At 38.9% G+C, this 27,797-nt stretch overlaps 1 protein-coding gene across 1 annotated transcript in view; it reads right to left on the bottom strand.

The window, feature by feature from the left end:
* Positions 1–6,551: 6,551 nt before the first annotated feature.
* The window catches only part of LOC109039111 (carbohydrate sulfotransferase 11), a 35,297-nt gene continuing 14,051 nt past the window's right edge, over positions 6,552–27,797 (bottom strand). The window contains 7 exon segments of the mRNA XM_019054464.2: positions 6,552–7,909; positions 8,323–8,483; positions 9,420–9,593; positions 11,336–11,409; positions 11,412–11,644; positions 13,249–13,448; positions 25,841–26,121. Of these exon segments, the coding sequence (XP_018910009.2) occupies positions 7,861–7,909; positions 8,323–8,483; positions 9,420–9,593; positions 11,336–11,409; positions 11,412–11,644; positions 13,249–13,448; positions 25,841–25,969 (1,020 nt within the window). The 5' untranslated portion in view covers positions 25,970–26,121 and the 3' untranslated portion in view covers positions 6,552–7,860.

Here is a 27,797-nt window from a genome sequence, read left to right as displayed (position 1 = left end):
CGCTGCAGATACAGACAAGAGTTTTTAACGTTTCTTTCTCTTTGTTTCGTTACACACGATCAAAATAAGTAACTGACAACTTCAAAGTTGATTATGTTGAAGCAAAGCTGCTATGCACCTCATTCTGTATCAACACCCACAGCCTTTTCTCAAATGATTTTTGAGGAACTCTAAAGGCCAGGTTTTGATAATGACGGTCGACCCAAACGACAGTTTCCCTAAGTTTTTATTATCTCAGCAATATTAATCAATTTGATTGAGTACTTCTTGTTTTCCATAGCAAAGAATGTTTTCAGTTTTGGCCTCTCCAATTTTTTAAATTTGATTACATCCAGTTGTCTAGCATGACTTATCCATGACCATTTAACTGTGACTCCTGTTAGCAGTTTTCCATTATTAGATGTGCATACCGTGCAAAACGAGAGGCCCTCTTAATTTACCTCTCAGGTCCTGGACCCATTGAACAGTGAAGTTTGCATCCATTCCGATTGCCGGGGGCCAAGGGGCAAACAAGATGGATGTGTGGAGTCAGTTAGTCAGTGGTCAATGTCATTTCCTTTTATAATTACGATCAAGGTAAATCCTATTGCTAGTGGGAGGAGGGCAGCCTGTAGAGTAAGTTGGAGCCCAAACATATATCATGGTTAATCAACCCCAGAAAGACAACTAACAAACAAGCTGTATATTTGCGAAAAGGAGGTGTGAATTTCATTCATGAACTAATTTATTATTTCTTCCATTCCTTTTTCAGACACTGTGACTGCAGTTATTTGCACCAAGAATAAGCAACTGTTGGAAATCAATCAATTTATTGTCACTTGTTCTTGTAACATTCCTCTAGAAACATGCGAACGTGTCTCAATATTTTACTCATACAGTCCTGATTACACATACTATCTGGTAGAGGCAGGTAAAGAACTGTATGTCATCAAGAAGGATAAAAAATTGGAGGTAATATAAATCAAAACTCTCGTGTCAAAAATCACCATACGGATGAAGAATAAATGTTGTTCCTTCTTGCTATTCAAAGCCCAAGAGATGTAACATACACTTGGTGAATTGAGTTTTTGCATTCTCAATTTCAAATCTCTAAAAAGTGTATTGGGTACATGCGTTAACAACTAATTAATTGCATTAAATGAAAGCAAGTTTCTAATATAGCAATTACAGAGTTTGCTATGTCGTCAAAATACTTTTTTACCTAGGGCATTTCCGAAAGAGTAAATCGAAGATTTTATAATTGGCGTCCATAGAACATCTTTCCGTGCCATGGAACAGTCCTAGGAAGAGATAAAGTAAAATAAGTTGATAGAAGAGTTAGTTGCATGCAATTTTTTTTAAATAGTGGTAATAGTAAACTTTGCACAGAGAACCCTGTCCAAGGCAAACACAAACAGAATGGAAAGCAATAGCACTTTCTATATTGCAGTATATCGTTTATACTTTGGAACTATTCATTCCTTTAAATTCTTTCCATCCTATACTGATTTTAATAAGATATCAAAATACGTATAATAACAATCTAATGAGCAGTCTGAGGGAATTTAAAATAAAGACACAGAGATATGAGTCAGGGAAAGCATGGAAAAGTCAGGAAATTTAAAGACCTGGAAATTCTGGAAAAAGTCAGGGAATTTGCTCAAGGTCAGAGAATTTTTTCATTTTAAGACTGCCCTGAGCAGTTTCGATGGTCGGCTTTGTATCATCATTGTCAAACGCTCGAGAATATTCTGTGGTAAAGTCTGCCATACTAAGGAAATGTTGTTAAATTACCTTTGATAAATCATGAATCCTCAGAAAAATTTGTGAAAATTTTTCTCCAAATTTTTAGGGGATTTTATTCGCAATCAGATCTAAATTATCTGAAAATTTCAAGAGGTAATATTCTCAATTTTCCCTGAAAATAAACATTTTATTAGATGAAATGTTGTGTTTCTCGAATGTTCGTACAGCGCTTTATTCTAGCAGGCCAAAATAGTCAGGCAAACAATTTGTAAGAATGATCAGTGCATAAAGTGATCAGTTCTTCTCGCTAATGGTCAAGATGATTCCTCTTTTTTTTAAATCATGGATTAAATAGGGAATTTTGCCAAAATTAGTATGGAATTTGTCAAAAAAGTCAGGTTAAAGCCAGATATTTTTCATTTTTGTGTTCAATCGCCACTTTGAGAGAATTAAAATCATTAACTCCTCTGGTTTCTAGGTGATCAGACGGTATGACGATGTGGTGAAGATAGAGGTGACAGATGATTTCCATTGCGGTTTTCCTCAAGTTCACATTTACCTGTCGGATGAGTTTGAGCCTGTAATCACTGACTTTACGGAAAGACAGTTTTCCTACTTCTCTGAGAAAGAAAAACCTCAAGATACCCAATCAGAGTTTGCCTTTTCTTTGAGTCGAAACCTTCAGGTAACCTTCAGGTTTTAATCAATTTTACTTCTTTTTTATCATTGAACAGGGCTTGTTCTAAATTTACTGTAAGGCAAGGTTCCTCTTAAATATAGTTTGAGAGACCCCCCTTTAAAATAAAAGATGGAGAGAATGGGGGCTAAAGTAGTACATTTGGAAGATCACATTTCTCTTAGATTGCACGATAGACCGTGTTTAGATACATCTATCAAAATTATGTTTATTAGCATTGATGTTGAACAGCCAGCAAATTATTGAACTGAATTATAGCAGAAGAATGAGTTACTTCCAAGAGGTGATTGAGGAAAAACACCCTTTACTAGTACAAAGGGAGGGAAAAGAGCTAATCTGTTTGTTCTATGCATCTGGATTTGTCTGCCTATCGATCATGAGGTTAGTTCAGTACTCAAATTTTTCTGATCATTTTTCAGGGAGACATAAGATGACATAATTTCAAATTTACTGTACCTGTGTATAACTTTCCTATTCGAGTGTCATCATAAGCCATGAAATTCCTTTTTCATGTGAAATACACACTACCTAGTAAGACTGATTTCTGAGCAGATAGGTGATGATGAATGGACCCTCAGATAGAATGAGTATTGATTGGTCAACCAGTTAGGTCTTGTCTCCACGAGCCGTTTCACGAGATTTGTCCCAGGGAAAAATCCCACTTACGAAGTTGGGAAAAATATTGAGTTAATCAATATTTTTCCCAGTACCAAGTATGGTACTAGGACCCACTGAGAGAAGAAGAAGTGAAAACGAATTGTGCGATATTTTATTCATTACTACATTGTTAATGTTTGTTTAGTTAAAATAATGTGTCTAATTGTCAATTGAGTGCAATTATTATTTTAATCCCGGTTAAATACTCGACTTTAACCAATTTATCTTCCCGCGAAAACTAGTCGCAGGACTGTATGAGCCCCGTCCCGTGGAGACGGTAACTGGGAAAAATCCCAGAAGTTTCATTCCTGCGATTCGAACTTGGGACAAATCCCATGAAAACGTCCCGTGGAGACAAGGCCTTACTTGTTTACTTATCTCAGGTATCAGAATTACACTGATGATCCAGCATCTTAAATTTGTTGTTCTCCAAAAAAAAGAGTGGGGAGGGATCGAAAGAACTACCTTTGTAAAGAGTATATAAAATTGCCCCTATGTCTCATTGTTTTTGTAATTTCTAGGCCATGAAGTTGAAATTGGATGAATGTAAACAAAAACTGAAGGAAAAGAAAAGGCTGAGAGCGGCAGCTTTGTATAACTTCACAGAAAATTCTGTTAGTGCAGATGGAGATTTTATGTCAGAAGTGAGTTTTTTTTTGTCTGTTAAGTAATATCAATCAATTTATTGCTGTTCTTATAAGTGTGTAAATTTTTAAAAGTAGGACACAAAAACAGGATCAAGGCTTGAATTTAAAAGACGTTCAAGGTCTAAATAGCGCCTAAAACGTAATATTAACATGAACGCAATGTTTATATTTTTTTGTATAAAAAGAAAACAAGAAATTAGGGCAACAACTCGAGATGTTGAGGTGCTTTTAGCAATTTTACTCATGTTATTTTCTATTACTGATTTCTGAAGATGAATGGCCTGAAACATCTGGGTTTTTTTTTTAAATTTTAGCCTTGTTTCCCTATTTTGTTTGTATGTATTTAAATAGATGAATCATCCATTGAAATACTACATTACACAGGTGTACAAAAGATATCTTTGATAAAATGGATGAATAATTATTGATACAACGGGGTAATTTGGAATGAAAGTGGGTGAAGTGGGATTAAACAAGTAGAGAAGGGAAAAAACAGCAAAAATTCTATGGACCGACACCAATGGCATCCTTTAATTTTATTTTTTGTTTAATTTGATATTTTCTGACCCTCAAACAAGTGAAATTGAAGGATTGAAATTCGAAGTCCCGGTATATTCTTTCGCACAGGCAGGACAGTTTTTGAAGTTTTTCAACAATTACTTCAGTTTAAGGTTGTGTGTCGATACGGTGTACCTCAGTTGTGTTTAAGAGTGAATTTTTTTTGCATAAAATGGATATTTTTCTTCATCATGTAAGAAGTTGATCAATATGAATTATCTCTTTGATTAGTTTAGAATGTAATATAGGTATTGACCATTAGGTAGTATTGTGCATAATTTTTAGATAATTGTTTCTAATCAGATACTCTGCTGTGACTAGTAAATTTCAACTTCTGGAAACTTTATGAAAAGAAATAAGTAGTTTAACGGAAATTTAATCATGTTTACAGTCAAACTGCAAAAAGAAAGCGTATGACACCGCAGGAATCTTGGTTAGCAGTACCTGGCAAAAATTACACAATGACAAGTGGGTTATTGGAATCGAATTTAGGACAACATCATGGAAGTAAGTGATTTTTTAATTGCTGGTTTTTTATGGTTTTATGACTTTGCGTTGCATGGTTGAGACTTACCATGAAGTCCTGAAATAAATTAAATGAGGAAAAAAAGGAAGAATTAAACATTTGATGTCAACAATTTATTTCAAAATTTTATCACAGATACTCACCTAAACTAAATATATCAGGATAAAAAAACAATTCTGCTGAATCTTTATAGCAACCAGGCAACGTTCTTAATGAAAAATAATAGGTAGCCTCACGTTACCTTGCACCTTTTTCTTTTTTGTCTTCTTTTCCCGCATTTTTTTCCGTTTTTGTCTTTAGATATTACCAAAATTTGAAGTCTATCCATACAATGCTCTTTGCACACGTTGCCAGTTTTAAGTTGAAAGTTTGAGTCATCAGTGCATCACTCATCGATGGCCCGCGCAAATTTCACAATCATTGATGAGGGTTTTTGCAACGCATTTCACGAACATCGATGAATAATGCACCGATGACCCCCATTTTTAGTAAAACACTTGCAACGTATGCAAAGGGCACAACTAGGATAATAATCACTCCAACTTGATGCGTAGCAAAGTTGGTGAAATTTTCTATAATTATCGAAGCACACGGGAAGTCCTCTAGGTACAATCAGCACTTAAGCTTTTTGAGTTTGAATACTTGTGAGCAAGTTTACAAATGCATGTGGAAACGTTTATACGTTTTTTGTGCAGTTTGACCAGTTCACTAGCACTCGAAACCAAAGTGTGTCAATACTATAAGATCCCTCATTCAGGAGCCAATCCTGAAATGAATGAAACTCCACAGCAAGGTGTCATGTTGTGAGGCATATTGCACTGATGTCTTTAAACTCAAGATTAAAGAAATTTGACAAGGTTTGATGATAAAGTGGTTTTGGATGTAGTTTCTCAGCCAGCTCTACTATCGATCGTTGGTTCCTGGTTTTTAAAAAAATAATTTGCTCATCATGCTCAAATATTAATAATGCACTAATCATTACAGTCTATTATCAACAAAACTCCAGTACCAAATCACAAATAATCGCTCCTGACCGGTCAATAAATCTTGAAAGAACTACACACACAGACCAAAAAATTCGACATCAGTTAAATTTCGAGATTTTTTTATATGATTTTCCTCATAAGATGAACTTATAAAATCAAACTTTCCATGTGCCAATCTTGATAAAATCGGACCTGGAAAGTGCATTTTCCACGTCACTGTTTGGAGATGTGGCTCTGTAACTGAGTCTACATTTTGGAGCCTTACATTTTGAACTGATTGTGAGTTGATGTGCCAAGTGCTGCAAGTTTGTCCTCTGTCTGATCTTTCCGATCGGCGAGACGCGGTTAAAGAAGATTAAGTGTGTGAAACGACCAAAATGCGAACTTTTCAGACTTAGGTTTCCAAAGATTAGCACCCAAACAGTCCAATTTTAAAAGCTCATACTCAGGAGATTGCAATGAACATCATATCAAAGAATCTCAAAGCGTAGCCGTTGCCGAATTTTTTTGTATCTGCGTAGCTGTCTTTGCAGTGGCTTGAGGTACTTAAAGCGCATCTCCTCTCTTTCCCGCAAACAAACCCTAATCAGAAACAAACTGAATTTATCAACAAAGTAGGTCATTAATCCTTTCCATCACAGTCTCTATCATCTTAAAATCATAATAGTTATTATCTCTAATTTCGAACTTAATACTAAATAACTAGTTTTCAGGCATTCATTCAAGCGTTTGTATAGTTTATGTTGCTATAAAAAAAAAAAAAAAAAAAAAAAAAAAAAAAAAAAAAAGGAATTACAAATAAATCTTACTTTATCAATATCACAAATGAAAATATCTCTACATCCTTAAAATCTATGATCTACCAAGTTGTCTATCAAGAGCAATATAAAGTCAAAGTCAGTGAATATCTGATTCTACGATCCTTAATCAACAGTTGTGTGAGCTATCTACCACTTAGGTGAGGTATCAACGATAAAAATAGTTTATATTATCGGTTAGAGTGTGACAACTTCGGGTATCCCTTACATGCTGAGAGCGGTCAGACTAAGTAGAAGATTCTTGAGGCTGATGGCAGAGTGTCTAGCGACCGGGGAAGTCAAGAAGAGTTGCGAACTCTCTTGCAAGATTGTGATTCTTTGTATAGCTTCACAGTGCTACAATACTGAGCCCACAGCTAATCCGGACTCCCTACTAGTCTGTATTGGCACTTGGCGCCTAGCTATGTTGATTTTTTTGCTTTTTTGATTTTGGAAAGAAGGTCAGGGAAAATCTCAGAAAGTGAAGAAGGGGGATATCCCAAGAGTTAGGGAGAATAGTGGAAAGTTCGAGATAGGGGGAAGAAAATTTTGCCAGACACCCTTGAATGGATACGATTAATTGAATCAGTGAGAATGAAAACGCACACCAATTCGGAAAAATTAAAATCAAGAGTGGCGGTAGCCACCCCCGGTCGAGGAAAATGATGTCCTACTAAAGTCCCGATAGCAAATGGGTGGCCGACACTCTTAGTCATAATCAAGACACACACATAACTTCACAGTAGGTGAAGAAATTACTTTCAGAAAAAGATTTTTGCTGCTGAAATACAAGTACCAATGGATACTTTAAAGGTCCAAGTTGGAACAGATGTGCTAACTTCAATGACTTTTATGTAAATCAACCGTCTTTAATGGAAATCGAGCATTTCTGAGTTACCGAGTTGGTGTGTTTTCGTTCTCACTGATTCAATTAATAATGTGTGATCTTTAGCAACGAAAATGAAAAGAATGAATTTTTCCCTTTTCCGTCATTTTACTCGTGTTATTTGATGTTGTGTTTATATCAATGGCTTTTTTACTATCCATGACAGTCCTCCGCAGTAACCAAATGTCGGTGGTATTCTTTCTCCTACAAGCTCAATCACCGAGGTCACTGATGCTTATTTGTGAGGCTTTATCAGTCAATACAAAGATAATGTATTTTACCCCAGCGTATGTCGTCGTGTGCCTTTAATGGTTCAGCTAAACTACCGAATGTCTCCATTTTTTCCATATTTCGTCGGTTTACCGCATCAGACCTCTCTTCTTATGTCAGGTACTGCTCCTTGGAATAATCAAAGATTTTAAAGTCATATCTGAAATAAAAAAAAGGCAAAGTTTAAAGTCTCGCCGTGAAAGATTTATAATTGATGAAAGAGATCTCGTTCCAATGCTTGAAAAACCCATCTTCGGAAGATTTCATTTTGATCCCACGAGAATAAAGTGAAAAATGAAAATTAGTTTTATTGAACAATCGTATCGTCTATACAATGAGCAGTGTTGAGGAAACAAATTTTTTTAGTCAGCTCCCTATAATTTAGCTGCAGCCCAGCTTTCATGGGAAGTGAAGTAAGTTAAAAGAGTACAAGAAGGATATTCTGTTAGATGATGGAGCTCCATCTTTTTCTTGTCATCTGAGGTGCCACCATCATTTTGGAAATTACTTGCAGTTTACCTAACGGTACACTTGACCATGGACGGATTATGGACGCGTAGTGTAAAAAATTACCTGTAGATATCATACAGTGCTTTTTTCTGTTCGTCCGTCAGTTGTGAGTAATAATATTGCATCAGTGAGCGTGTTTTAACCAAATCTTTGTTTGGATTCTTCCACTCAGGTCTGATTCTGTGCGCAATGTTAGCTTTTTCTATAAGGTAGGCTGAATCCTCCTGAAAAAATAAAAAAAAGAATCAAGTAATTACGGAGTTATCATTAAAGCATGTCTTAGTTAGAGGAAATGATGGATAAGCTCTACCCACGGACTCACTTCAATTGAAATGGGACATGCGAAAACCGGTAATGTCCATTTTCCCAGTCTCAAATTTTTTTGAGTGAAAAAATGGACATAAGTGGTTTTCACACGTCCCGATTCAATTGTGGCATGTTGACTGAGTGTTTTGAAGGGTTTCCACTCCAAAAATTATATATCACTGAAAAAATCTTGGGGAGTGAACAGTGGCGTCAAAGTTTAAAAGTACCTCTTCACTCAACTTCAAAACTGATTAAGGTTCAACATGTGTTCGGACAGTTTGTTCTCAAAGACTTCAGACAAGCTATTTCCTTATTGCTAGCACCAAATTACATGTTGACAATAATTAAATGTGCACATCGATGGCCAAAATACAAAATGACGTATATCCGTTGTGCTGATTCAAAATTTCTGCTTTTATTTTATATTTTCAAATAGAAACAAGTTAATTTTATAACTTAACATTTATACAGAATATCTTGCCAATAAAGAAGAAAAATCAAGGAAGGTTTTGAGAAACTATGTTGACTAACTGCCCTAATAAAAAATGAAGTACGACAGGAAGTCCGCTTCCTTGTGAGTGAAGATATGTGGTTTTGCACCTTGGCCATCAATTTGATAATATCTTTCCAAAAAAGTATCCATGAAAGATGAGAACTTTTTGGAAACTTTTCCCCAATTCACAATCTTTTTGCATGAGCCTCTGCAGTCAAACAAAAAGAGGAAAAGGGTCGCAAGTTTTAAAATTGTGCCTGTGTCTGTAACTTTCATCTGGAACTGTTTGATCTTGTGATCCTTAAATGTCTGTCTCCCTACAAATTATCAACTATTATCCTTCTGTAACCTGCAAACTTACATTTAAGGTTTCAAATTTCATGATGATGTTGAAGGGAATAAGGCAGGGAGTACAAAATCGATGGATGGGAATCCAGTGAAAATCCATTTCTGGTGTCTTCTTGTACTCGTCAATGATGTAGGAAACAAATTCTGAAAATGTCGGCCTGTTTGATCGAATCTTGTGATTTCTTTTCTGAAACCCAACATGCATTAATGAGCGCACAACATATTATCATACTCTGAGCAATAATTTACAATTTTCGAATAGTATCTGGATGAACCATTGTTTCGTGCCTAATTAAGAAGTGTTCTTCTTTCATTTATCAGAAAAAGTATACAACTGAACCCCTCAGGTGCTTTACATAATCAGTTCTGGCAGGAAGAAATAAAAAAGAGGAATTTTCTATGCTGGGGTACTGCTGAATGCATAAGATAGTAGGGTTGCCATTCTGTATGCGGAGCCTAAGTATAAAAAGGATAATTATTTGTCCGCAGTCATGGAAATTCTATTGACAGCGACAGGGGGAAGCTTTTTCCTAAATTTAAAAAGAAAATTTTGAAATTCACAGTGAGAGAAACCATGTTCGTGTATTTTTTAAAATTAAAATGTGTATCCTGTAAATTTAAGGAAAAAATCCTTTACGAATCTACCACAGATTTTTTAAGAGTGCTGAAACTCTATTCTTTTAAAAATTTCAAACGTTTCAAATTACATGGAATTTTTCTAGTGTCATCACTTAATTTTTTGTTTATATTTTATTCCAAAAGAAAAAAAATCTGAAAAAGGTTTCCTTCTCTGTGAAATTCAACAATTTCAAAAGATGTGTCTTCTAGATGTGTACAAGTTTTTGAAAAGTTTTTTTAACAGCTGTTGCTAACTTTGTTCATATATTTTGTCCCATCCCAATTCAAAGATATCTTCCACAACCTAGCATTACATCAATGCTTATCATAATAATGCGTTCTGTATCGTTTGTTATAAGAAAACGGACAGATTTGGGAGAAATTGTGAGATTGTTTTTAAATAATCGAGATTCCTCAATGGCAAAGTATGCAAAATCAGAGAAGTATAGTAATGTCGAATTTAACCGTTTCTCCTTCAGTCCCTTTTTCCCTGACCATCAAATTTAGATGGTGAAATTCTAAAATTGCGGTATCACAGATTTCTGTCATGTTTGATTTTTCCAAGGAAAACTAACCAGCATTAATATCATTGGCAATTCCAGTGATTCTTCTTCATTTTACATAAAATAAGACGTGAAATTTTGAAACAACTTCCTTTTGTTTTTCTATGAAAAGAAGCAGAAGCAAATAGGTATTTTAAAATCTCTCAATGAAGGTAAATGTCAATGGCCAAAGTAGGGAACGACCTAGTTCCATCGCGCTGTTTGAAAATACCCACTCCTGTTCTATTTTTTCGAAGAGAAACAAGCCAACTTTACAGCTTGAAATGTATAAGAATACTCTGCCAACAAAGAGTAAAAATCATGGAAGCTTTAAAAGAATTACGTTGACTAGTTTTCCAAAGAACAAATAAAATATGACGGAGGTACGTGGTTTCTCACTTTTGCCATGGATGTTCTTTACTTTCACCTCAGATTGGTCCACAGGATGTCGACAAGTCCGGAATTTTCGGAAAGTATGGAAATAGTACTGATTTTTTAAGGGCGGTCCGGAAGTACTGAAAAAAAGCGGAATTCTGCTAGGAGGTCCGGAATTTTTTCATTTTTTTGTCTTTTTTGTCGCAACTTGAGCGGGAAATTCACATTTTTGAAATTTGCTGAATTTCGTCAAGTTGAGGTACCGAAAAAGTACTTAATTTTTCTGTTGAGGAAATACTGAATTTCTCGGGAATGAACAGAAAAATTAGGTACTATAAAAGTACTGATTTTTGGCCAGCCTGTTTTAGTAGACACCCTGGTCCATCGAACTGACCTTAGTGGTGTTGAATCGGTAATTCTGGATGATCTGCAAGCCGAGCTTGTGGTGGAGGGTGTGAACTATGGTCGGAGGATCTTGTCCCGATAGGCAGAGAGGAGCCGCTCAAAGGGATGACGGGCGATGATGAAGGTATGAGAGGTGTTGGCCACGGCTAGGAGCTCGGCTGCGCTAGGCCGCGGGTAGCGCCGCCGAGCCAGTTCGATCAGCGAGATCTTGCTCTTGCGAAGCTCGCCAGACGAGTAGCCCGCTAGGATGTTGAAGTTGTACAGCCACGAAGTTGAGGCTGCCTTAAACACGTTGCACCTGAGATCCCGGATGCCATGGAAAAACAAACATTGTTTTTAGCAAGTACAGTAGACAACGACTTCTAATGGACCATAAGACAGAGTCAGTCCGAATTTGACCTCTGATGTACATGTTTCCTCGTCAAAATGTCTTGCAGAATGTGTGGAATATGTCAAAAAATTAACTCTCAAGGTAGCATTAGCGTCATTTGGGAGGGGGCGGGGGAGCAATCCCCCCCCCCCCCCCCCGTCTTTTAGAAGGCCTAGATGAAAAACGAGTAAAACTGATCGAATTGCTGAAAACTTGATTTTTGAACAATTTTTTTAGGTATTTTAATTACATACCTATTATTATATTCCTTATTTAACTCTCACACCAAAATTATCCTAAAATACCTTTATTTAAGTCAACGTCTTATGCCTTCATCAAATTATTCATTTCTTTCGTCGTGTATCATGTTTGGGGTCATGTCAGGTCACAACCCCCCCCCCCCCCCAAGGTTTTTGGAAAAATGAAGTTACTTCAAGGGAGACATAAACGATCGTGGCTCACATTTTATAAACTCCGCATTATTATCCGCAGAAAACCGTAATCAACGTAAACCTAATGAGTCGCGGAAAAGAGCCTATCCGTTATGCAAATGACTGAAGCTCGTTCTCACTCACATCTCATTCCTTCTCTGATACTAAGGCATCTCTGAACTTGTCAAATAAAGTCAGCGCGCAGGTAGTTGTATTGCAAAATATACCGAGTTTGTTTAGCAGTACTCGAATTGAGGTAATTGGTTTTTTGTGGGCAGAAAGTGTGATTTCAAGGCCTTGTCTCCACGAGCCGTTTCACGAGATTTGTCCCAGGGAAAAATCTCACCTACGAAGTTGGAAAAAATACTGAGTTAATCAATATTTTTCCCAGTACCAAGTATGGTACTTGTACCCCTAGGACCCACTGAGAGAAGAAGAAGAAGTGAAAACGAATTGTGCGATATTTTATTCATTACTACATTGATAATGTTTGTTTAATTAAAATAATGTGTCTAATTGTCAATTGAGTGCATTTATTATTATAATACCGATTAAATACTCAACTTTAACTACCCGCGCAAACTAGTCGCAGGACTGTATGAGCCCCGTTCCGTGGAGACGGTAACTGGGAAAAATTCCAGAAGTTTCATTCCTGCGATTCGAACTTGGGACAAATCCCATGAAAACGTCCCGTGGAGACAAGGCCCAAGAATATTGAAAAGTTTCATGAGTTGGAGATATCTCTAATGTGCGGGAGTTTGGCTCCATAGAGAAAAAAAAGGAGGTGTTTGCATTTCGGGCATCTTGGAATTTTTCATAGAGTATCTATAGCTTTGATGACGTCATTGGGTACAGCGACGTTTTTATCCTGTCGATTTTCTTGGAAATGGTGTAATTTAAGGGAAAAAGTCATCTATAAAAAGTGCTTGAAATTAAATAAAGAGTTGATTTAAGTAAAAAAATCGGACATTATGGTCCGTTTTTACAGCGTCAACATAACCCTCAACGAGCGTCTTGTTTACATTGATGACGTAGGTGGGTACAAATCCTCAAGATGCAAACACCTCCTTTTTTTTCTCTATGGTTTGGCTCTGCTCTTACCATACGAGGTTGTGCTCTTTGTTGATGAGGTATTCCCAAGCGTTGAGTCTGTGCTCGGGATCGTCCCCAGGAACGCTGAGCCCCGTCTCCTCGCAAGCCTTCCGCATCGTCTCCCGTCGCTTCCCCATCTTCTCCTCGGCATAGTCGAAATCGATCGTCTGACTGAAGTAGTCCGCGTCCAGATTCCTGTCGATCAGCTCCTGATTTTCAACGAACAATCCATCAGTTTTGCTAGTTTCAAAATCCTGTTTCAATGCAGAGCTTTTGTATGCCACCGGGACGGTTGTAGATTCAGAGACATAGCTTTAAAGGGGGGGGGGGGGGTTGGTGTTGCGGGGTGGGAGTCTGAGGGGACACTCTCAGAGAAGAACAGGGTCGGGGGGAGTCCCCTAGATAATTTTCCCAGGAGAATCACTTCCAGATCAAATGTTAATCAGTTTCAGCTCACGATTTGTGAAATATTTTGGTGTTCAAAATTGACGGATTTATACCCTTTTACCGGGAATTTTCTCAAGCACTTATTTCATATGCCTCTGGGATGTAAGTTATAAAAAAAAAAATAGCAAAACAAAGGGGAGAAGCGCAATAAAGTCTTAAAACTATGAAAGTTAATTTTTAGGCGTATGTACTTCTCATACTCTCATACTTCCCTCTCTTCTCTTTCTTCCTTCTGGCTTGGCCCAAATGACTTAAGTTGATTTAAAGAGACAAGATTTATGATTCGTGAAGGGTCCCCAAAGAAAAGGAAGGAAAATAAATTAGGCGACTTCACTCACATGTCGTTATGGAAAATGCGATAGTCAAACATATTCCGTTGTCAAAAGCAGAATAAACTGAGGACGCTTAGGGCTTTTCTAATGCAACTTCTGGATACAACTATTCGTACTCGAGGATTGTCTGTAAAGCATACGCGCGAAATTGCAGGCGTTTTGGTTTTCGTAATGACAACGCATGGCTCACCATTCGTTCGGATGGGACTAGGCCTGTCCCCGAACCGATCGATCGATCGATCGATCATTTCGATGATCGTTCGAAGACCTGTTTCGATCGAAACTGCTCGATCGAACTGCTCGATCGAACTGCTCGATCGAAATGTTCGATCGAAATGCTCGATCGAAGTGCTCGATCGGAATGCCCGATCGAAACGTTTGTTTTGAAAGCCGTTTCGATCGAAATGTTATTTTGTAATGTTGAAATAAGATTTACCATGTTTAGCAAATAATTGCAGAAAAACCATATTGTTGTCAAGAATTCCTCTTCCTCTTAATTTTTTTCTTCGTTTCGAATTCGATTGAAATAACAGCATCAGCGTTAAGTACCGTAGCAGTTCTGACCGCAAATTATATTATTACCATGTGTTCTGTATACATAGAATTACCGAAAAGCATTCCATGTGCTTAATCTTCTCCCCTCCCCCCCCCCCCCCCCTCCCACAACAAAACAAATTAATTTAACCACACAAACCATGAAAATACCAGGTCTCGATTCTCGTCTACTTACTAAAGTTACTTTATCAGATCAATTTTTATTCAAAATATATGCGCTTATCGCATTCACTCCATTTTTTACCAACCATTTATTTGTAAAGTATCAGAGATCCGCTCCGCTACCCTACCTCCCGATCTCAATGCTCCTTTAGCTCCTAGCCCAAATGCCCATTACCAATAACAATAATGATCCAATGGACCTTGGTAGTATGGCTCAGCGCTCGCCAGCGCTGCGCGTGCCGCGACAATGATAATGATACTAGCTGCATTTACTTAGACAGTTTTGACCATTTCGTTCGAATTTTGCATCCGCTCAGTATACGTATGTCGGCCCGTACTGCACGCACACACACACACGCCCTCATCATCCTACATCGAATCGTCCTTATCTCTTCCCCGTTCGTTTTCCTCATATCACACAATTACACTCTTCTTCGGTTCGGTATTTGGTTTGACCCCTGGCGCCTGACCTGCTCCAGTGCTCCTCACACCTCGCATAGCTTTTGTTTCATGCACCTCTCCTTTCGGTGACGGCACCGCTGACTATCTCTGTTTCCCCTTGTCGCCCATGACTGTGACTGTGACTCCTTCCTCTTTCAAGATCTCGATCCTAGCTCCCGTTTGACTGAAGCTCTTATCGGTGCCGCTACTGCCCACTCTCTTCCCTTCCTCACCTTTGTCGTTCGCGTGATCCGCGTCTTATTCCTCTTTCACTATCTTTATACATATACGCCACCGTTCAACTGAAGCTCTTCATCAACTTCTCTTTATAAAATCGAATGGATCGAACTTTTAGGAAGTAACTAGTAACCTAATGCGACTCTCCGTCCTCTCTGTTATCCTTCAGCCCTCGCTTCTTGTCTGGGACGACTTACAATTCATTCGGACTATTGCTCACCTACTCCATCATTTAGCTGCAGTGATGTCAGTAGCCATGTTTACAGACAAGCAACTCATCAAGTTTGAAATGGGGGGAGGGGGGTGTGAAGTTTTTTTTTTCTTTTTTTTTTCTTTTTTTATGGGCAGTTTGCGTAAATCCGCCAAAGTGTCATCTGTTTTCGCTCGTTATATTCTCCTCCACCCCCGTTTCTTCTATTCTCCCCCCTTTTTCTTTTCTCTCCAATCCTGCATTCTCCCCCCCTCCCACATATTTCCTCTCCCCCCTCCGTTTTTCTGTAAAAAAGTTTCGTTTAATTTGTTAAAAAAAAAAAAAAAAAAAAAAAAAAAAAAAAAAAAAAAAAAAAAAAAAAGGATATATTTACCCATAAAACCTAAGCAAGTTTCTGCAGTGGCAAAGGAGACAAAACTGCTGATTATAGCCTCAAATTGCCTCTATAGAACATCAAAGTGTCAAAATAGTTCGGGGGAGGCCCCGGCCCCCTTCCCTCTCACATCTCCTAGAAGGAGTCCGCACACACCCAATTAATGAAATAGGGGAACCTCGTCAAGTACCTGGGGTGGGGGGGGGGGGTGTGACACCACTGTTTAGCTGCTGGTCTTGCGTCCCTCTTTTACAATTTATTTACGCATCACTAGAAGGAGCTTATGCGCGATTGTTGATCCCCAGCAGGTGTAAATTGTAATCAGAGGCTGGCACATGCATATCGGCTGTACGTTTATTCACTTAGTACTTGGAAAATTATGCAATTCCATAATTTCAAGTAAAAAGAAAGTATACTAAATTGTTCCTAAGGAATTAGTTATTTCAGAACTTTCCACGGATGTTGGTTGACCTTAATCTTTTGGACACCAAAGAGAAATTATAATCATTCTTCTCCTACTAGCACAAAGACTTAAAATGTACAAAAAAAGAAAAAAAATCGTAAAACAAGATGTAAAATAAACCAAAAGTGAAATGCCATTCTCCTTTTCTAAAATTTTATTATGAAATGCATCAATTTTTTTAAGAATGTTTAAAACCAATCTAATAAAGATAAGTTCTTAAAATCTTCTCAGATTTGTAAAAACTCTGGTTTCGAAACAATTTTGTATCCAGTTTTCGGGCTTACTCTTTTTACAAAAAAAATTTAGGGGACATTCGAATTTTTAGCGTATCATTCTAGTAATAAATACTCCAAAGGTATTTCCTATTTAGCCAATTTAGCGAATTTTCAGTACAGATATTCTTCCTCAATTTTTTGGTTTTCGCAATCAAAAATTTTACATATAAAAAATAGATGTTCGAAGAGGTAAAAAAGAAAATCGTGATTTTTTACGTGAAAAAGTCAGAGAAAAAATTCAGAGACGTCAATTTTTTACGTAAAAAATCGTAGTTCAATCTGTCTCCTTTGCATTTCTTTCTGACCTCCTTTTAATGTACGGAAAGTAAGATTTTTCACGTAAAAACTTTGTTCTTCCAAATTTTTTTCGGATTTTTTTGCGCAAAAAATCGCGAATTTTTGACGTCAAGATTTCAATTTAATCCCTCAAGTTTTTTTTACATCTTTAATCAAAATTTTTTTACGTTGAGCTCTCCGACTCTGATTTTTTACGGGATCTTCTACGTGCATCTTGCGCACTCGTAAAATTTACCAATTTTCATTTTTTAATTTTTTTTTAATAAATTAGGGAAGACGTTTCTCAAGTACAAGAAAGTGCTCAAAATCAGCGCTTCAGACGATGGCTGAACTACGCACGTGTCACTTGTCGAAATAGGTTAGGTTTTAAAAAAGGGAGCATAAGCTGAAATAGATGCCGCATTTCAGCTGGGTTAGAAAGAGAGGGGAATGATAAGGAAATTAGGGGGGAAAAAATGCGAAAATCGTAGATCGCTAGGTTTCAGGCAGGCTAGGGACGACGATTCCACGCGTGCCCGCGTCGGCCGTCGCCGCGCTGCGCTGCGCGTCCTCCGTCCATTGCGCCAGACGGAGTCCCATATGAGAATCCCATCATCCCCCCCCCCCTCCTTCATCGACTTACAGTTTCATTCACGATGTAGATGTAGGTGCCAGACCGCCAGATTGAGTAAAATATAAAATATTTTCACGAAATCAAACACATGATCAAATTACGTGATTCGGGGAAAAGGCCGGTACACACTGTTAAAAATTGAGGAGTGAAATTCGGTGTTGGCGTCTACATAGCGCCCAAAAACCCCGAATGAAATGAATGCGAAGTGACAGTTGCACCATGAAAGCGTATGACAGTCCGCAAAAAAATGTAGGCGTTTGCGTTTCCTAATTCAGTATGTTGGCTCTTTGTTGAAAACCTTTTTCATTTTAAATGCTCATATGCAGAAAAAGTTCCAATGTTGAAACTTTAAAATCCTTTAAAATTTAAAAATGAAAATATATAAATATCAGAAAACTCTTATGTACGTGACTTCGCATGAATTCTCGGCAGACACGTTTAATGCACGCAGATTCATAATTTTTTTCGGGGGGAGGGGGGCTAATCTCTAAAACAATAAGTTTAGAGCGGAGAGGTGTAGTCGCGGCAGAACGAAATGAGGTTTTTCGTTTGTTTGTTTTTTGAACTCAATATTTATAGATTTTTCGTTCTCTAGCATTATTCTGTCTCAATTCTGATATAAATGAATTTTTTGAGTCCATATTTCTTCACCAAAAATAAATTTTAGTCTCTAGAAGAAAGTGCATTGCTGCGTGTATTGAAAACCCGTCCATAAGGTGGGTTGGAGATTGATCTGATTGTTGGAGTCCTTTCTGCGAGACGGCTTTTCAATGATACCATACGGAGGGGGGAGGGGGCTACGGGGTTCCAGACATGATACGCCAATGAAGGATACCCCTCTTGCTGTAGAGAATGTAATATTAAAAAAATGAAAACTAAAGTGCTGAAAAATATTATTAGCAAAGCTTCGGCATCATTGGACGAAATAGCAAAAGCGGGTAAGGTAATCAAAACATGCTGGAGCAGCCAACGCGACGAGTTCATTTGTAAGAGAGAGACGGAAGGAATAATGGAAAACAAGCAGGAAGCTCCAACGCATTGGCGTCGGAGAGCGGCTCTGGGGGCAGTAGTTGTAGTCAAGAATGAGGGCCTAGACACATTTTGTCATTGATGTACAATCCGACAACTGTCGATTCAATCAACGAAAACGATTCAAACTGTCGAATCGCCCCAATGGCCACGATAGTTGTTAGACGTTTACGGTTTCCCTGGTAACCTTTGTTTGCTATCAGCTGATATCAAGTAATATGACTAGGAAGCTCCAACCCAGTGGTTAAAGCTTCCTTAACCGCGAAAACTTTAAAATTCAAATTTTCAAATTTTGAACGTAAAGTACATTTTTTCCATCACGAGATAAAAGCACAAACAAGTTTTGAATTGTTGACTGTATCACCATGATTCCAAAAATACAATACACAACATAGCATTGACTAACAATAAAACAGTATGCAATAAAATAAAGTCATGACAAGGAACATAGCCGAAAATGGCGCCGATTCCCATCAACCAACGCGCGGTCTCTACAATGTAACATGCTGCATTGATACTCCCCAGCTGGGACCGTCCGGAATAGCAGCTCTAGTGCAAGCACCAGAGCCGCTAAAAGTGATAGTGAATAAAAATCTGAGTGGAGACCGGTGAATAGTGTGGCGATGGCAAATTGGCGATCGGCGGACAAAGACAAAGGCGACAGTGAAGACCTAGATAGACAACCGACAACAAGGAAAACCAGGTAAATGAAGAGAGACCGATGAGCGGGGGAGGGGGGCGGATGGGGGCTGAGCGCGCCGTAGAATTCCTTGCCTGAAAAATATGTGTGATGAAAAATAAGGTTTTGGTTGACGCGATAACCAGTTTCAAGCAAATAATAGTCAAAATGTACGCTGGACCGAAAGTGAGGTGAACCCCGAGGAGGGAAGTCAGAGAGAGATAAGAGAGAAGAAACTCGGCCGACGGGCGGCGACCGGTGGCACAGCGCCACGCCAAGCGAAGCAGATAGGCACGTTGCACGTAACGCAGTGGTGGCGATCGACAGGCAAAGGCGACGGCTAAGAAACAGGTGACATTCGATCGAAAAGGTATCCGAGATCGAGGAAAAACAAGAGCAATATGAGGGGGAAAAGTGAGTAAAGAGATGCCGGCGAACGTGGAGGCGTGGAACGGGAGCAGAGCGGCGGATCAGGTGCGAGGGAACGAGCGAGAACGGAGAATGGGTCACAAAATGCCTTGCCCGAAAGATAAGAAGTGAATGAGGCGTCACTTAGGTTTCAGTTGACGCGAGGAGGCTGCTGTTACTCATAATAAGTCATAACACGACCGATTGAAAGTAAACGGTCAAAAAGGTCTAAAATGTGCGCGGGCTGAATGTGAGGCAGCCTCCGGGAAGGGAAGCCAGAGGGAGATGAAAAACGCGGTCGACGGCCGGCGCGAAGCAGCGCAGCGATACGCAACGGAGTACGGTATTGATATGCAATTCAAAGCATCTTACATCCATCGAAAGTACTTTCACCCGATAAGGGATCAAAGATTCCTGAGAAAGTTACAAAACGGGTAGAAGGGTTCCTGTTTTTTTTTCGAGCATTACCCGTTTTGGCTTTTTCAATATACAAGTAAGTAGGTAATCACCGCGTAAAAATATGTAGAACCTGGTCTTGTTCCTTCCAAAAACTTTTTACTGGGAAGACTTTAGCCAGGGATCCCTTATCCCGTGAACTTTCTTCGGAAGACGTTTTAGAGCTTTCATCAGCGGTGCATGAAACTCCCACGGGAATCCTAATGAGATTGCTCGAATCGAAAAAATTTAATTGGTTCAAAATAAAAAAAAAAAAATTAAAAAAAAAAATTTATAACATTAGTTTTAAGATTAGCTTTATTCGAACATTAACTCCCCGTAATTAATGCCCCGTAAGGGCCAGTAGTACATTTTTACATAATAAAAATAATAAAAAAAAAAAAAAAAAAAAAAAAAAAAAAAAAAAAATCAAAACGGCTTTCGATCGAGCAGATTTCGATCGAGCAGGCTCGATCGAAACAGATTCCGATCGAAACAGGCTTTCGAAACGATTTTTTCAAAGTGAACGATTACGAAATGATCGCTCGATCGTTTCGTACGAACCAACGAGCGATTTCATCGGTTCGGGGACAGGCCTAGATGGGACGCCAACCGTTGGAGCACCGGAATTTCTCGCGTCACTTTCAATTGTTCAATTTTATCAGTAACTTTCATCCCCCATGGTTACTCTTCCTCTTTTTCTTCTTCTTCATCTTTAGCATTTTCTTCTCTCTCCCGGGCATTTTCTATTTCTTCCTCTCCTTACTCTTCTCATCTTCTTTTTCCTCTTTCACTTATTTTCCTCCTTCTCTTTCTTCTTCCTCTCCTTTTCCTTTGCCGTCTTTTTCTTTTCTTTTAGATATATTTCTTTTTCCTGTTCTTTTTACTCATATTTCGCCTCTTCTTAAAAAAAAAAAAAAAAAAAAAACGGCGAGTCTGGGGGAAAAATTACTGAAATGGAAGAATGCAGTTTTACATTCTTAGTCTTAGGCGAGGACTTATTCACTCGTTTTCGCAAATCTGCCCGTATTTTCCTTTTCAAACTCCTCGATGCAATTCTTTAAAGGAAAAATAACGCTGCCTCTTTACGTCAAAATTTTGTCTCAATAGTTTATCTCAAATCAAATGCCGTATCATCGTTTCTTATCTCGCCAAACATAGTGCGGACGCCGCGCCGCGCCGCGCCGATCGGCGGAAAGACGCATATTAGCGCCTTCAAGAGTGCAGGAATACTTCCCGCATTGCGCCTAACGCAACGCGGTCGCTAGTTGGCGCGGAAAACATTAGCGCCTACGAGAGTGCAGGAATACTTCACGCATTGCGCCAAACGCACAGTGCGGTTGCTGGTCGGCGTGGAACGCACATGGCAAATCCACAAAAACTATCCTATTTGACCTCCAGAAAACTCAAAATTAACTTGATTGTTTTATAAATTTTAACCTATCACGGAACTTGCTCGCATTGTGCGTATTTCATAAGAAAATTCACAGAAATTCTCCCAAAGCAACACAAGAACACCGTCACTCTGTCGTCTAAAGTCAAAACACCGCATCTCCATTCACCATATTTTCAATATTTTTTTTTTTTTTTTTTTTTTTTTTTTTTTTCTTTTTTTTTTATGGGAAATGCTGTTTTACAAGAAAACCAACAAATATTCATCCTTTATTTTTGTGTGTCGCAACTCTGATATACCGTCAGGCAGGAACTCAAAATGAAAAAATGAAGCCCTGTCTTGCAATAGAGCAGTACGTGCGGGGGAAAATGTAAAATTGGAATGGAGTCACGGCGGTTTTGCTATGGATGGCAGCACATGTATCGGACGTTTCCGGACCGCAGCGCATCTCATCTGTATTAAAATTCCCCCGCTGCTGCTGCACCGCCGCGATCTAGTTGAAACTGAGCGTCGAGGAGCCCGAGGGGGTTGAAGTAGGGTGAGTCGTAAATGTGAAGATATGCGACCCACATCGGGGCAAGAGTCTTAAGCCGCTTATCCATTATGTAATCCTGCGAGATTTCACTCACGCCTGGATAATCACCGCTGGAAAACGCGCGAGGGTTTTCAGCGAATAGTGGCGTCTCACGCGCGAAAGCCGTTAAACGCCCGCTCGATAACCCTCCCGCCTGCCACCACGTATCATTACGCTTCATTCGCGCCTTCCATTACGCGCACACGACGACACGCGTGTGCATGAATTGATGCCGTCCCCAGGATAACCCCCGTATCGTTTTTCGAGGCTCGCCAAATTTCCCCCCAAGCAGAACGGCGTAACTGCCGTGCTAAGGAAAAACGCCGTATGAACATTCGAGAGTTGCCAAATTTCCCTTGCTAATACATGTATTTTTGACGAAATTCATGCATATTTTTCCCTAAAAATTTTCAGATATTTTAGATTAAATTGCGCACAAAATCGTCTGAAATTTTTGAAAAAAAATATTCACAATTTTCTGAGTAAATTCGGTTTTTATCGAAGGAAACTTGGCAACGTCTGAAGGCTCATACGGAGTTTTTCCTTAGCACGGCAGGTAAGTCCGCAATCACAATCTCGTTTGCGGTGTCTGGAAATCTCCGCCTCTATGTTATTTTTTTAAGGGAGAACAAATTGACATCATTCCGTGAAGTTTTTGCAGACTTTTCTCGCACGGAGAAGAAAAATCACGGCAGTTTTAAAGAATCGTCCTTGAGTAGTTTTCCGTCTAAGAAATAAAGTATGACAGGAAGTCTGCTACGTCGCAAACCGAGTTATGTGATTGCCGACTTACCGTCGATATGCACTCTCCAGGAAAGTTGTTGGTAATTTCCCTTGAAATTTTGAGGCACGTCAGATTAAATTGCGAATGAGACTCTAAAAATTTCAAAGTAAAATATTGACGATTTTTTTTTGTTTTTCTTTTATTTAGAGAAATGCCGTATTTTATCGGAAATGATTTGATAACGTCCAAAGGTTCGTACGGTGTTTTCCCGTAGCAAAGCGGTACACGGCTACACGCTTGTGTTTGATCGAGTCTCCCTCTCCGCCCACGTGTCGTGTCTAGCTGTGTCTACGTTTATGGCATGGTGACGGAAATACTAGGGTACATTCAGCGTTGAGTGCTCTCTTTTTTAATACGAATGAATCGATTGAAGGATTTGGTAAAAGACTGTTTAAACATACATTACTCCACCCCCCCCCCCCCCCCCATTCCGATCTTCCAAAAGGAGAGGAAAAAGGCGACGAAAGGAAGTTGTGTTGTGGACAGCAGGAGTTACTTGGGACATTTTCAAAAGAAGACAAAACCGCAAAAACTGGCGGACAGGGCAAAGGTCGTCCGACCTTTTTTCTTTTACTTCCAAATTTTATGGAAGATGAAGAAAAAAATGAATTATAAAAATAAATAAAAATTTCAAAAAAAAATAGACAGGAAATTTAAATAAAAAATTAAGAAAAATTGAAACAAATTATTCCATTTGATGTAATTATATTTAAATTTTAATGAAAAATAATATTTGAAAAATGAAATAATAAATTAAAAATAAAACAGTAAAAATATAGGGAAAACGGTAAATAAACAAAACACATGCGTGGAAAATTCAAAACTACTGTCTGATAAACACGGAGTGATCGCTTTATTGCATGATTTTCTGCGCGGAATATCATCAGATTTTTTTTTATTCATATGCATACATTTCTTTATTCAAGAGATAAATTTTTTTCTTACCAGTTTATTTAGTGGGAAAGCGACAACATCGGCCCTCAAATTTTTAAGCATGGAGGGCGCACTAAAGTTCCTCGATGACGATGAAAGCATCGTTTGGGAGGCATGAAGTGAAAAGCCCCTAGCTTGACAAGACACTCAAAGACGCGCACCTCCGCGGAATCGGATTATGTCAAAATAGAGTGCGGTATTAGCTTACCTCTTCAAGCATCCATCCATCTTCGCGTATACTTTCGTTGAATCAAGTGAGATTGATGGAAATCCTAGGGTCGAAAGAAAGCTGTCTAGATTTTCCGTTCATTTTTGCGTCGTTATACTTCTTTTTTTACTGTACTCCTAATTTTTACCAACGAACTCGTCACTTTACTTTCTGCAAAACCATTACAGGATTGAAGAAGTAGCTATGTATCGCATTTGTTTCTCCTTTCTCTATGAAAGTATAGTGATGTAGTTCTAGAGCATAGGCGGATCCTAACTTCTTTTTTTTTTTTTTTAAATGGAAAGACCCCCTATTGATACTTCGTTCAAAAAATCATAAATTAAGTGATATTCTCGCGCTAACCCGAAATCATTATCTAAAATTAGGATAATTGCGTTAGAAAATCGTGGGACAAAGAGAGAGGCAATATATTTTAGGAACGACGTTACCGGACGAGACAACTGTTAAGTTCGGAGGCCAAGTCTCTTTTTTGCCCAATGATGATCGTTCAGCGTCTCGTGGAGCATGAAACTCGTCAAATGAGGACCCATGAATGCCGCGGCGAGCACGTTGCCAGGCAAGTTTTTGCAAATCAGACGTTGCTCATAACTAAACCAACCGCTCAACTCTTTAGTCATGAGCCATTATCCGGCGAAGTTCAACGTTGACTTCCTCGAGTGAGTTTTACACCATGGAGGAGATATATCGATTACCAAAGTGCGAAACCGCGTACACGTTTGCGACGTAGCAGATTTCCTGTCGTACTTCATTTTTTCTTCAGGAAAACCAATCATTGTAATTTTTGGAAAACCTCCTTGATTTTTCTTCTCTGCTAACAGAATATTCTGTGCAAATTTTAAGTCACGAAGTTGGCATGTTTCTCTTCGATAAAATGACGTAGAAGCGGAAATTCTGAAACACCACAATGGAGTTGGGTAGTTTGCACCTTGGCCATCGATATAGGTATATCAATGTGAGGTCTCTAAAATACACTGTCTCTGTTTACTCGATTGAATTAAAAGCTTCAGCGGGCCGATTATTGAAATTTATAGACAAAGCTATAGACAAAGGAGACAAAAAACATATGGAGAGATCCTATTGGTGGAAGCGGGTGGTTGCAATGGACAAAGGACTAGGTGATAGACTAACTGACGACAACCCGATAGTTAGTCCATCATTTTCTCCCTTAGTCTATAGGAACCATACCCATTTCAACCAATAGGATTGCTTTATATTCCTTATGTCTTCCTTGTCTATAGCTTTGTCCGTCAATTTCAATAATCGGTCCGCTGGCCGGACAAAAACTAAACGGAGGCAGCGGGTGGCCCGGACGGGCGGGTCTAGAATACCTATATTGAGAGAGTATGGCCACTGGGCCCCATGGAGAGGCTTATGACCCAAAAATGGTGGTGCTTTGTTTGGTTTTTGTGGATGGGAGGGGGGTCATTGCCAACTATTGACGGTTATCACCAACCGCACTTGCTGCCAACTTTACTACATCCAAGATAATTTTTCTCAAAAATTGCACACGATTAGCCTTAAAATATGCAAATAAGTCGCAATAGTGCATTTGGGTAATTTCTCGTTACGATAAGCAAAGAAACTGCATTTTGAGTCATTTTGCATTACATTAATTTATGGCGTCCGCCATTTTTGGGTCCTAAGGCTCCATTCAGCCTAAGATGGCTGAGCCAATCAGAGGTGGTAACACCGTGGCCATACTCTCTCATATAGGTACTCTAGCGGGTCTACCTTGTTCTGGACGCGGCGGAGTCCGGAAATGACGGTGACGCTCCTATGGACGGTGATAATGATGAGCGGGAGCCAGGTGAGAGTGAGAATTATCGTCGCTCCGTACAGCAGGTATCGGGGCGATCTCATTTATGCACCAGCCACCTCTCCTCCATGTAACGCCGTACCGTCGAATCCACTGTCAGCCGCTCCCATTCACGTAAGACAATGTAAAGCAACTCCGCTCCGGATCATATTTCAACGACGTTGTTTCAAAGGAGACTCCTCGCAAAATGTCAGCACTGAAACATGAAAGATAATACACGTATGAAAATGGGAGACGAATCAGGAAAATATCCCCAGTGTCACCGTTACACCGCGCCGTGCTGAGGAAGAACGCTGTGCGAGCCATCAGACGCGGCAAAATTTCCCCTGTTGAAGTACGAATTATCAGGGAAATCTATTTTTATTCTTTCCCTCCAATTTTGCCTGGAATTTGATTCGTAATTAGATCTAAATTATCTGGAAATTTCAAGAGAAAATATTCATAACTCGCCTCAAAAAAACGTTTTCTTGGTGGAAAAGCAATTCTCGAATGCACTTACGGCGTCGTTCCTTAGTCCTCTTCTTTTGCTCACGGACAGGAGCAAAACAGGGTGACAAGATTTGGAAAGCTTTCCAAAACCTCGCCTCTCTTCTCGCCGGGACAAATTCTTATTCTCTACCTCGCCCACACTCTCTTCACGCCAAAATTCTAACCTACACCTTCAAGTTTTAAAATTTTGAGTTTTTTCAATTTCAAAAGACACGCCAAAAAATGTGTGTGAAAAGCATTTTCGTGAGAAACTGTGCCAAATAACACGTTGAAAAATTGTAGAAAAGTCATGGAATATTATGCTCAAACCCCCGGATTACCAAGAGCAGTCTTCGTTACAAAATAATTTTTCAGTAAGGGATCGGACGTAAAAAGTTTCTCATGCAAAGGGATTTCCCCATTTCTGAAAAGGCTGGAAAGGATGAGTCTCTGGAAGGGCCGTTTTCGGGCCCACACTAAGTGACTTTCCTCAACACTACAAGTTTTTGTTCGTATGGGGTATATTTTACGGAATGCATAATGATTTGGTGATTTCCGGGTTTTTTTTTACTTTAATACTGGTTTGAACATGGGTCAGAAGGCCGATATCGGCGAAGATTGCGGGTTTGCGCTCATATTTCGAAAAATCCGCATTTCTCGCTGAAATTGACCTCAGACCCATTTTTAGGCGAATATTACGAGGTCTGTTAGATTAGAAACCGGATTTTGGTCATAACTAGCCCATAATGCGTCCAAATTACGTTTTCTTGAGCTTTTCTGATAGCTGAAAATATATTAAAGAACGCTACGTTCACAAATTTAAAAAATCATAATTAGCTTTGTTGGTATGTGGCTTGAAGTTAGGCAACCTCAAGGGTGTTTTGCGATGTTTATGTTTGACCGAACTTGTCTCTATTTTTTCGGTCTTGCACTACATTTTTCAACCCACAAGGACGATTGGAGTTTCGTCTCCATATCGTAGCCGTACACTTAAGTATTGTCACCGAAAATTATCCTATCCAAAAATGTAGGATCATTGTTAGAACGTTCAAGCAACTAAAGGGAAATTGACATTTGGTTGGATTTTCGTTCAACGGACAACAATCAAGGGGCAAGTGTACCTGAAACTCGATGCGTGTCTACATATTCTATCAAAATTGTATGTGCAGAGCCTTCAGATATATTACTCTCTTCAACAAGCTCGAAACGACCATTTTTGAGCACTTTTGCTCGCACTTCTTCCACGTGACAAATGTCAGTTGCCATTGAGGGTCGATTCCCATGCTCCTCATCTTTGACGAACTTCTGACCAGTTTTGAATCGTTTAACCCAGAAAAAAAAATAAAAAAATTAAATAAAAAAAACCCGAAAAGAGATCGAAAATGACTAAGTCAGTTTACATTC

The sequence above is a fragment of the Bemisia tabaci genome, chromosome 1 (assembly GCF_918797505.1).
Source record: "Bemisia tabaci chromosome 1, PGI_BMITA_v3".
NCBI lineage: Eukaryota > Metazoa > Arthropoda > Insecta > Hemiptera > Aleyrodidae > Bemisia > Bemisia tabaci.
Note: the sequence above shows the minus strand (reverse complement) of the source record. Positions and strands in the feature narration are given on the sequence as shown.